Here is a 12,583-nt window from a genome sequence, read left to right as displayed (position 1 = left end):
CCCCTGGACTTTATCTGCGAAAAAGCTCGCAAAAGCCTCGCAGCCAAGTTCCAATTCCTTAACTTTTATCTCGCCCTGAGGCAAGGATGTCAAATTCCGAATCACTCTAAACAATTGGGCCGGGCGCGAGCTCGCAGACGCAATCTCAGCCGCATAGAAATCCTTCTTAGCGGCCTTGACTGCCACCTCATAGGATTTCATAAACGTCCTATAAGATGTTCTGGAGGCCTCGTCACGAGCGCGACACCACCGTCTCTCTAATCGTCTAAGTTCTCGTTTCAGCGCCCGCAACCCCTGGGTATACCAGGGGGCGTGCCTACCGCGAGTACAGAGAGGACGCCTGGGAGCGATCTCGTCAATGGCGGCAGAGAGTCGGACATTCCAGTCCTCCACCATCTCATCCAACGAGTCGCCAGGGGGCCTAGGATCCCGCAGAGCCATTCTGGGTCCATCATGCTCCGCGGGCGAGCAAAAATACGCTCACCGCCCAAACAGGGTTGAGGTGGAATGCTCAGACGGGCCTTCAGGGCCAGGTGGTCCGACCATGGCACTGCCTCAGCAGTGATCCGGTCCACCTCCACACCCGCCGCAAAGATCAAGTCGAGCATGTGACCAGCCCGATGCGTGGGGGCCAATATGCGCTGCGAGAGTCCCAGCGCCGCCATGGACGACACCAGGTCCGTAGCCCGGCTGGAGGCCGCATCCTCAGCATGGACGTTGAAATCACCCAAGACCATCAGTCGAGTTTGTGGTCTTTGTGCAAGTGATGGTCCTCCAAACACCTGCTCCTATTAGCTGCTGTACACATGAGGATTTTTATAGAGTTTGCTGCCAGAAACACATGGAAGATCCCTGAGCTACGGTAAAAAAAATTGGGAAAATGTTAACATGGCATTCTTTTGCTGTTACACAGACACCTAGGTCTTCTTCCAGATTTGAACATTCTTGCTCAAAGTTGATCCTAAATGGAATAATGTTTGTTCTGTGGTTTTCTAGATATGTTTTTCTCTGAACTGATCAACATAGCATTAAGGTATGGAAAAGCATATTTGACATAAATTGTGCAAATTCCAAGAAAAATAACTAGTTTAATATGTGTTCTCATAGATGTTTATAACTGGCTATGCTATAACAGCTGGAGCTGCAGAAAGGCTTGTGTTTGGGTATGATAGCTATGGAAACATATGTGGTCGGAAGAACACTCCTGTAGTAGGTGCACCTTTGTCAGGACAGGACATGACAAACAAAAAGTGAGTATGTTTTTGTTTGAAATAATTTAAGTGCTATCAACAACATTTGTGGGAAATAAAACAAATATGTGTAATACCAAGATTGACACTGAGCAGGTCAACTAAGAATCCTGTTCAGGTCTGTTCAGTAGGTTTGTTCATCTTATAGAAAAAATGTTCTTAGGATTGTCCTGCAAAACACAAATACATAACTACCTTAAAAGGAACAGTTGTGCCCAGTAATGATTTAAGTCAGGTCCAATTATCGTACTGAAATCTAGTCAATAAAAAATAATACCTTGCAGAATCAATCATATAAATCCAGTCTGTATTTGGTTATGATAAAATTGCATTATGTAGGAAGTGAGAAAATAGCTTTTAAAAAAGATTTTAAAATTCTAATGTTTTGATTTTGCTGGGGGAAACTAAATTTTCAGAATTGTCAGAGTGGCAAAGTAAAAATATAAATAGATTTTAATGGAAGTACTCTTTTTCTCTCCAAGATTCGTATTCTTTTTGAATTCCTGTGACTTGGAAATCAAAAATCTTAAAATAAACTCAATTGCGTTATGTGTATCAAGTTGTCCACAAGAGCAACTTAATTCCTTGGAAGACATTCAGCTTTTTGCAGATAATAATGGTATGTGGTAAAGTACATGAATTCCTTAATGTATAGACGTAATATATTTATACACAAGTGAGGGACCTGCAAGGACTTGCGGGAGCATGTCATTTTCCCATCCCCCACTATTTCCGCTTTGTCTTCCCTGAAAACCCCCATAGCCTCTCCCCTTGTTATTCCTCCTCCTCTCCTGGTCCACCAGCCAACCTGCATGCCCATGTTCAGCTTTTGCTCCTTCTCGCCCCTCAGCAGGCTTTGCCAAGGAAAACTATGGCTGTGCCCATTTGTGTTGTCTTGTCTGCCAGGCCCATTTGCACAGTGGGGAACCTGCAAGGACTTGTGGGGGGGGCACCTCATTTCCCCTCTATCTGCACTACACCATTTTTTCTTTCCTTCTTCCTGGCAATCCCTGTATCTTCACTTTTCCCTGCTCCCTTCTCTCCTTTGCACCTGCCAACCAACCTACATTTTATCTACCCCCAGTCTTCAGCTTGATGTATTATTTATTTACTTAATTTATAACCCTCTTTTCTCCACAGTGGGGACACAAAGCAGCTTAAATCATTATCTCCTCTTCCATTTTATCCTCACAGCAATGCAGTTAGGTAGGTTAGGCTGAGACTGTGTGACTAGCCCAATGGCACACCGGGCAGCTTCCACAACAGAGGGGGGATTTAAACCTGGGCCTCCCAAATCCTAATCTGAAATTTTAATCACTGCACTACACTGGCTCTTGTAGGGTGGGTGCTGTTGAACAGTAGCAAGCAGCTGGGCCTGGGTAACTCATTCAGGTCATGGTTGCTGCCAGCTCTGACCCTGATAAAGGCAAAACAGCCCTGCAAAGGGCTCTGCCCCCGCCCTCTGCCTTTTACTTATGGAAACTAAGGCTTGAACTTTGGCAGTATAGTTGTGGCTGCTTCGCAACGGCCACTAAGGTAATTTGTTTCTTAAAGCTACTGGTGTTGTTTCTATCATTTTGTAGATTTTAATCCCCTAGTGTGTTTTAGATTTTAGATTTTTCTTCAAACCTGGGGCTTTTCTCAGGTTACTAAAACGATCTGTCTTGTCTGTCCATAGCCCAATGTAGCAGAGTATTTACTGGAGCGGTGCTTTAAATCAGTTCTCAGGATGTTTCATCTGTGCACTGTTATTGTTTTTTACGGACAAATTTCCTCCTCTCTTAGCATTTAAACAAGTTAAAAATCACAACTACACTAATTACTTAAATGATAAAAAAATTCACTACAGATTTAAAAAGCCCTGACCTGGATAGACCAGGTTACCTGATCTCATCAGATCTCAGAAGCTAAGCAGGGTTGTCTCTGGTTAACACTTGGATGGGAGACGTTACAGGGTCACCATAAGTCAGCTGCAACTTGATGGTACTTTCTGCCACCACAGATTCAAAAAAAGCATGTATGCATTTAACATAATGTAAAACAAGTATGATAAGCCAGCACTTAGGCATTGTAGTAGACCCCTAAGCCATATCGTAAACCACTGTTAAACTTTTCAGTTTCAAAATGATTTGGTGTGTGGCACAGAAGATTGCTGTTTGCTGTGTTCAAAGCCTTCTTGTGCATGTTGCAATAGTTGCCTGGTTTGGGGGAGGGTTTTTTTTTTTGCTTTTGCTTCTTAGCGGTATATTAAAATTAAGGTTAATGTGGGCTGAGTTTGGAACTAAGTCCTTACTTTTCACTCAGTATAGTTGAACATGTTATTATGGCCTTCACTGAAACTGTTTAGATTTGATCAGTGGTTGGCATGTCAAATTACTTGCAAATTTATTTGAGGTTCCCACTGAAGCAATCATGTAAATATTTTAGATGCACTTATCCACATTCATCTTGTCCTTGTCCTACCTGTTTCTCCACTATTGCCTAACCCTTTCCTATTTCATCCATCCCTTCATCTTCATTTATCTGTGATTATTTTCATTTATATTGACTCATAAAAATGTCAGAAGAACCCTGCTTGATCAGTGGTTCCCAAAGGTCTATCCATAGCTGCATCTTGTTTTCCACAGTGGCAAGCCAGATGCCTCTGTGAACCCCACAATTGGGACATGTGAATTCTGTACCCTGTTGTTTACCCCATATCACCCCAGTATTCAGAGGCATACAGCCTCTTAGCCTGGAATTTCAGCTTAGCTATTATGTTTAATCACTTCTATGAATTTCTGTAATCACATTTTAAAGCTGTTTGAGCCAGTGACGGTCACAATGTTAATTATGCATTGTGTGAAGAAATATTTGTCGTTCTTGTCCGAGATTTACTACCATCAGTATTATTATGTGACCCTTTCAGTTATCAGAGGGAGAAATATCCACATTCCACTTTCTCCAGATCATTTTATAAATCACTGTCATAGTTCTAACCCTTCCCAATTGTCTTTCTGGTAAACTTAAAAGCCCAAACAATTTAGCCTTTCATCTAGGGAGCATTCTAATCCTATGATCCCTTTGGTTGCCCTGTTCTACACATTTTCCAGGTTTTTTTGAGATAGAATGATTGGAATAGTACAAATATACTAGCATTACAATGGTGTCTGGGGTTTTTAAAAATCCCTTTCCTAATTATTCCAGCCTGGAATTTGCCCTGTTCACTGCTGCTGTATGCAGAGGTAATGTTTTCATTGAACTATCCATTATAACCTCAGCATATTTTTTGTGGTTAACTGCCATAAGAACATAAGAAGAGCCCTGCTGGATCAGACCAGTGGTCTATCTAGTCCAGTGTCCTGTTCCTCACAGTGGCCAACCAGTTCCTCTGAAGGGCCAACAACAGGGCATAGAGGCCAAGACCTTCCCCTGATGTTGCCTCCTGGCACTGGTATCCAGAGGTTTACTGCCACTGAATGTGGAAGTTCCCTTTAATCACCACAGCTAGTAACCAATGATAGATCTGTCCTCCATGAATCTGTCTAGTGTCTAATCACCTTTTAAAGCTGTCTGTTCCTTTGGCCATCACTACATCCTCTGGCAGCAAATTCCAAATTTTAATCACTCTCTGTGTAATTTTTCCCCCCTTTGTCCATCCTGAATCTAGTGCCCATCAGCTTCATTGGATGTGCTTGAGTTCTAGGTTTTTGGGAGAGGGAGAAAAATTTCTCTTTGTCAACTCTCTCCCACTCCCTGCATAATTTTATAAACCTGTATCATGTCTCCCCTTAGTCATCTCTTTTCTAAACAGCGTTTCCTCATAGGGAAAGTGCTCCAACCCCTAATCATCTTGGTTGTCCTCTTCTATACTTTTTCCATCTCTGCGATGTCCATTTTGAAATACAGAGACCAGAACTGTACACAGTATTCCAAATGAGGCCACACAATAGATCTATACCAGGGCATTATAGTAGCAACCATTTTATGTTCAATCAGATTCAAAATTCTTAATAATCCCTAACATAGAGTTTGCCTTTGTCACTGCTGCAGCACACTGGGTTGACACTTTCACTGAGCTATCCACTATGACCTTAAGATCTTTCCCCTCTCAGTCTCAGCAGGTTCAGATCCCATTAGCTTATACTAGAAGTTATGATTTTTTGTCCCAATGTACATCATCTTGTACTTAACCAACATTGAACTTCATTTGCCACATTGTCACCCACTCATCTAATTTGTGGAGATCCTTTTGGAGCTCTTCACAGTCAGCCTTGGTTTTCACCATCCTGAATAATTTTGTGTCATCTGCAGACATGGCCATTACACTACTTACCCCTAGTTCTGATCATTTATAAATAGTACCGGCCCCAATACCGATCCTTATGGGATCCTGCTTCTTACTTCCCTCCATTGTGAGAACTGTCCATTTATTCCTGCTCTTTGCTTCCTGTCATTTAACCAGTTTTTAATCCATAAGATAACCTGTCCTCTTATCCCAAGACTGCAAAATTTACTCAGGAGTCTTTGGTGAGGTACCTTGTCAAAAACCTTTTGAAAGTCCAGGTATATAATGTCACCACATGCTTGTTCACTGTCTCAGAGAACTCAAAAAGGTTTGTGAGGTAGGATTTCCCTCTGCAGGATCCATGCTGATTTTTCCTCAGCAGGCTTTGTCCCTCTATGTGCTTAATAATTCTATCTTTGATAACAGTTTCTAATAATTTGCCTGTGAGGCTGATTGGTTTGTTATTTCCTGGTTTTTCTCTGGACCCCTTTTTAAAAATTGGTGTAACATTTGCTATTCTCCAATCTTTTGGTACAGCAGCTGAATTTAGTGATAGATTAGTAGATCAACAATCTCACATTCAAGTTCTTTAAGAACTCTCGAGTGTATGCCATCAGGACCTGGAGACTTACTGTTTTTTAATTTCTTCAGTAGGTCTGAACTTCATCTCTCATCACCTCAAATTGGCTCAGTTCTTCAGACTCCCTTCCTGAAAATGGTGGCTATGGCATGGGTACATGTCACACACTTTCCACAGTGAACACAGAAGCAAAAAAATTAATTGAGCTCCTCTGCCATCTCCCCATCTTCTTTTAGCAATCCATTTATTCCTTGATCATCCAAAGGTCCAACTGCTTCTCTGGCTGGTTTCCTGCTCCAGACAGAGCTCATTTCGGGGGGTAACGCGGGGGAAAGTAGTTCCCCCGGGTGAGGTGCAGGGGGCGGGGCACATGACGAAGCCCCGCCCCCTGCTTCCGGCCGCCCCGCTTCCAGCCCTCATTCAGCCAGGAGGAGGCAGGAGAAGAGGGAGGGTAAGTTGCTTCCCCCCCGCCTCTCCCCACCCCTGCCTGCCTGGGGCCAGGGAGGGCCTTGGCGGGGCTTCCTCGCACTCCCGCTGGCCTTGCAGGTCCACCGCCGGGCCCCTGATGTCAGGGGGTGTGGCATATGCTAATGAGTTATGCTAATGAGTTCCCCTAGCTCTTTTTCTACGAAATGACCCCTGGCTCCAGATATATTTAAAGAAATGCATATTGTTTGTCTTGATGCTTTTAGCAACCCACTCCTCAAAATCCCATAAGTATATAAACAAGATTTTGTCCTTCAGTGTGCATCAGTTCATACTTACATAAAATTTCATTTGTCATTTGGTTGTCTATTTATCCAATATGGATCAGTTGTTTTAGAGATCAATCTGCATGGACTTTCATCATCTGCAGACTTGACTATGTCAGTACTCAAGGGAGAAACCCACTGGATATAGTACTTACCTTAAGAGACGTTTGTTTACTCATACCCTTTGCTAGTTGTTCTTTTACTGATCCATAGGAAGATAGTTCTTATCTCAAGAATCTTTGGTGATGATCTTTTGTCAAAAGCTTTTAGGAAATCCAAAGATATATTGACTACCAGATGATTCCCAGCTACATATTTGGTGTTGTCTCAAAGAACTTGAGAAGACTGGTGAGACAAGACTTCCCTTTGTAGGAACCTTGCTGATTTTTCCTCAGCATGGCTTGTTTGATATATTTTATACTTTTAATAATGTTTTCTACCAGTTTACTTAGGACAGACTTTAATTAACAAGGGCTTTAATTTCATAGTTTCCCGAGGCCAATTTTAGGGCTTTTCCACATGCCTGACATTCCTGATTTTCTTGGCAATTGATTCACAAGTGCTTGAATCAGTTTGGGCAGGGTCCTTCCATACGTCTGCCTTTCCCCTGCATTTTCACAGTTGTGGAGTCAGTTTTCTGCAAGTGCCTTAAATAATCGGGATTTTCAAGGGAGGGAGCTGTCATTATTGGTGGCATCATCGGTGGCATCACAGCACCCTCCCCCTTTATTTTTTGCACAAGGTTATGTTAACATATCAGTACTATGGCTACATTTTTATAAACAGTACTAAAATATTGATATGTCAAGATGTAGCATTGTAATGATACGTCAAGTAGATTCTCTGAATTCCCAGCTTTCATTAAAAAAACAAAATAAAACAACATTGTAAGTCTCTAGCTCTTGCCCTTGCGGAGATAAACCTTTTTCCTGTGGAACTATAGAGATTTGGTACAGGCCTTATGGCTACTTAGTCCCATCCCTTGTTCAACACAGGAAGTCCAATGTTAGTGCATCCCCAGTAAATGAATGTCCAACTTCTGCTTGAAGACATCCAGCTAGAGAGAGAGAGGCCCCTTCCCTTAGGAAAATAGTTGCATTGTTGGATTGTTCTTACAGTTGGGAAGTTTCTCTTAGTGCTTAATTGTAATCTATTCTATAGTTTAAGACCATTAGTTTTAATCTTGCCCGCTGTGACAGCAGAGATCGTATCTTTGCTTTCTTTTATGTGATAGCTCTTCAGTCAATGTTCCTCCTTAGTCTTCTCTCTTGTAGGTGAAATATACTTAGTTCCTTCTACCTTTCTTCATAGGACTTGGTTTTCAGATTGCTCTCCAGACTGATGAAATGCATAAATGAGCAATCTTAATATGATTATCGGGTTAGATGTGAATCCTCTTGAAGGTACTATCCCCTAGACTTTAGACAACCACTTTGCCAACAAAAAATCATGAGGAGTGCGATCACCATACAGAAAAAGAGACAAAATTAGAATGTTGAGATTTATTCTTGAAAAATCATGCTATTTTCATTGTTTTCAAGATGTTTTAAAGACTGACTGCCTTATCTTCTTTTTCAGTATCGTTCCTTCTATCAAAGTCAGATTGACCTATCTATAGTTTTCTGGCTATTGCTTTCCCCCCTTTTGAAAATTGGAACATTTGCCCATCTCTAAACTTGTGGCACCTCATCTGTTTGAATGATTTCTCAAAGATGATAAGAGACAGTAAATCAGCAAGTTCCTTTAGTACCCTTGGGTGCAAATTATCTGGCCTTGAAGATGTGAATTAATTTAAGATAGCTAGATATTCTCTAAAGTCTTAATCAATCTTGATTTACAGTCTTGTTCCCTCATGCTGTTTGCAAGGGGTTTCCCTTCTGGAAAAAGTCAGAGGCAAAATAGGAATTGAATAGTTTTGCCTTCTCTTGATCACCTGTTAACATTTTACCACCCTCAGTGGGCAGCGGACTTAACTGTTTCCTTCCTCTTTAATTGTAATCTATTCTTTAATGTAATTATTCTTTAATTGTAATTTATTTGTTAGTCTTTAAAGTTCCACTGGTCTCTTACTCTTTTCTACCCCTTCCTCTTTAGTTAGAATATACTTGAAAAATCCCTGTTTGTTGTACTTAGCTTCTCTTGGCAGGTCACTTGGAGTTTTAGATGTGTTTATGTATATAAACTATGTATTTACATGTATAAATATTTACATATATAAATCTGGAGAGCTAGCCAGACAAGTTTGAGAACTTGAAGCTGAAGATTTGTGGCTGTTAGGCTCTGTTTCTGTTGGAGACCTTCCCCCCTTTGCCTGTTTCTTCTAACTTTTTGCCTAAGTAAACATCTTTGGTCATCAACTTTATAGGAGTTGTGTAATGCTCATAATAACTTTCTAGCATTCATTTTTATTGCTGCCAACTTACTGTTTTGTGTGGATTTTGTTCTCTGTAGGTTCTTGCCTTTGTGTTTACAGTCTGAACACTACTGGTTGTATACATAATCTCAGAGATGCTGGGCTTTGTCCCACCTTACCAGTTCCACCCAGGTAAGAAATAGTCTGAATCTTTTTTATTATCCAGAAGCCTTTCCACATTTTATATTTGATTTTTTCTAAATGGCAATTTAGTCCAAAGCAATTTTTTCCCATTAATATTCTGGTCATCAGTTTGGAGGAAGGTACTAGTTAAGTAATATCGTTTCTGGTTTCTGCTTGTTTCTTGTTTTTCAAGAGCTGTTAAAACTTAATTTTTATGGGAATATGACAAAAAATTGATTAATCTGTCACTTTTGTCAAAATTCACAGCTAAACTCCCTGTTTGTGATAATTATATATAACTTCACATAGAAAATTTGTAGGGTGCTACAATTTGCTGAATAAACTGGACAGTGCAATACAAGATATGTAGATATTTGGCACTGCAGCCTTTGTATGTTTCTACATGTAACATAACATAGCCATATTCCTGCAGCTTCTGTGTACTGAACAGCTTATTTGAGTTACGTTCGACATATTTCTAAGGGGAGAGGTAAATTAAATAAGCCAAGGGAAGGACAGTCCTGTAGTCCCTCTACTGTGCCACTTGCAGCTGACCCAATGTAATGCCCAATGTAAAGTAATTGAAATCCTGTGCATTCTCAGCAGCAAAAGAAACAGAAAAACAATGAAAGGTTAACGCTACACTTCTGCCATACACCAATCACAGAGCTGCATGCTCACTGTACCCCCCACATTGTTTGTACATGGAAGGTGCCAAGCAACACATGACAACGATAGCAGAATCACTCCATAATGTTACGCTAAAGAATAAGATGGACCACTCAGTAAACACAAAAAGAGCAAAGTGCTTTCCTCAGCGCACACAACTATAATACAGAGAGCACAAGGTCATCATCTGGCGTACTTAGAGCGGGGCTCAACAAATCCCAGCCACTAGGTCATTATGGTGCCTAGCAATTTCATTGGGGTGGCTAGTATTTTGAGTAGTGATTTTAGTATGGTGTCTCTCAGTGATCCTCAGGAGACTTACAAGTTTATCTTTTCCCTTGGCTCTGCACGTGTTGAAGGGCTATGTGGAGAGGCATCACAGACATAGAGGCAATAAGTATAATCGTTAGCTTTTGCAACAGTGCATGTACATAGAATCTCAGCAAAGGTGAGAGGGAGTGATTGCTGTAGGTGCTTTTCCAGATGGATTTGCAACCTTACTTTTGAAAAGTACTGAGACTTACTAGTGATTTCAGCTCTTATACTTTATTTCAGCTCAGAACAAGATGAGAGTACCCAGCTCGCAGGCTGGTTTATATGTGCACAAATCCCGCTCCCCAAACACACCCACACACAAGTGATTGGCTATTTACAGTGGCCGAGAGTTCCATAGGCTCTTGCCCAGGAGCCTAGCCTGCCGATAGGTGCCGGCTAGGATCCGCTTGTCCCATTGTTACTGAGAGTGAAGCTCGGTCACTTCGCCTGACCGCGTGGCGAAATGGCCGCGCACACAGTCTGAGATGGATACATTACAACTTTCATGCCCTGGGCCTCATCTCCCCCCCCATTTGGTGGTGCTCCTAGGGAGACCTCCCATCTTCTGCTTTCCATCACTCAGTAGGGTGGCGTAGGGAAAATGGCCAGGAAAAATTAGTGTTATTCCAGCAGCAAATACCCCAAAGTGACATCAGCACAATGCTTTCAGATTCACCACCAACTTCATGGTTTTACCATAGTTTGAGGTGAGTCCTATAGTGTTGTGCTAGTCCCTTCTGACTATTTGCTGGAAATAACAGTGTGCTGTTGGCATGACATCATTTCACCCCATCTGTTGCTGCTTGGTGCTCCAAGGTGCTCTTGATGTCCATATTTAAATTCACCTGTTGGGTGAATAAAGGAGCAGCAGTGGAATTGGGAGTACAGTTATTTTGCTGAATGTGCCAAGGCGCTGATACTGGAATGAAAAAAAGAGGCAATGAATGGCCAGAAGTGGCAATAATTGGAGTAGAATGCCTGGTGCTCAGCCAGGAAGGTGGCTTTGTTTCCCATTATCTTCACTTGGTGGTGCACTGGGGTGTCAAAGATGGTCTGCTGTTTTGCACAGTGTATACTTACCATTGTCCCTCATGTAAGATAAATTGATGGAATGTTGTACTGGCAGTCTGATAGCTTCAGTAGGAGGAGTGTTTTTTAGTATTCATACTGTTATACACTAGACTGAATTAGGTGTGTGTTTCTTTCAAACCTTTCAGTGTCTCATTCCCATTATTTAACCGATGTGTTCCACAAAATGATGAATGCTACTCCCAGTTTGCACCTGTATTAATAAACGTGGTTAATGAAGTGGATATTTTCCATCGTGTTCTGAGTGCGATAATGGCAGGAAGAGAAACTGTAATAGGATTGTGTGTCCTTGCGCTCTGTAAGTCAACGGCTGTTTTTATTTTCTATAGTATAAGGCAACCTTCCATTTAAGAACTGGATTGTGTTTTTTATTTTGAATATGATTTCTCCTTATTTGTTGGATCACAAGACATATGTAATTGTTTTTCCTATAAGAGTTACTTTCTGTTAGAGACGGGAAACAGTTTTTTACAGCTCTGCTTGGGCCTTTGTCTCTTGGTCTTTGTGTTTATTTTTGCTATCATAATGTCATCATTTTTGGTGATAGTAGTTCTGTTTAGTTCCTCTGTTTTACCGGAATTAAAAAATATATATTTTTAAATGGTCTGTGTTGCACTGCATTTGATCCATGTAGAACAGTGAGTTCCATGATTAAATCCATTATTAGGGAATCCATTCTTATTGAGAAGTTCCTTACAAAATTTTGTTCTCTGCACATACCAAAGTGGGTAGAGGAGTGAGTTTCTCCTTCTGGCAACAGCTTCTTTCCATACTTGTACTGCTGCTATACAGAGTTCTTTGACTGTCAAGGTGATTTTTTTTTTTTTAGGGGAAAGGTACTTTGATAGGGAAGGGGCCATTCACATGCACACCTTTGGATTCTGGCTCATGCCATAAGAATATATGATAGCACAGTAAAATGAATATTCATGGATATGAAATAAAGGCAACATTCCAACATACAGAGGGGATATATTCCAACAGAGACCATAAATAAGGACTAGCAAAATGGAAAATAATAATAATAACAATTATAGTATCTTGGAGGATGAAATTTGGATTTTTTTGGATGCTTGCTCATTCCTCAGAGAGCCAGTTTGGTGTACTAGTTAAGAGCATGGACTC

At 41.2% G+C, this 12,583-nt stretch overlaps 1 protein-coding gene across 1 annotated transcript in view; it reads left to right on the top strand.

Annotated features, from left to right (window-relative positions):
- SLC44A3 (solute carrier family 44 member 3) overlaps positions 1-12,583 on the top strand; it is a 67,038-nt gene that overhangs the window by 9,550 nt on the left and 44,905 nt on the right. The window contains exons 3-6 of the mRNA XM_015413344.1: positions 1,108-1,250; positions 1,733-1,869; positions 9,301-9,394; positions 11,587-11,756. Coding sequence (XP_015268830.1) covers positions 1,108-1,250; positions 1,733-1,869; positions 9,301-9,394; positions 11,587-11,756 — 544 coding nt within the window. The remainder of the gene's footprint in view (positions 1-1,107; positions 1,251-1,732; positions 1,870-9,300; positions 9,395-11,586; positions 11,757-12,583) is intronic.

Source organism: Gekko japonicus, unplaced genomic scaffold (assembly GCF_001447785.1).
Source record: "Gekko japonicus isolate JY-2015 unplaced genomic scaffold, Gekko_japonicus_V1.1 scaffold70, whole genome shotgun sequence".
Taxonomy (NCBI): Eukaryota; Metazoa; Chordata; class Lepidosauria; order Squamata; family Gekkonidae; genus Gekko; species Gekko japonicus.
Note: the sequence above shows the minus strand (reverse complement) of the source record. Positions and strands in the feature narration are given on the sequence as shown.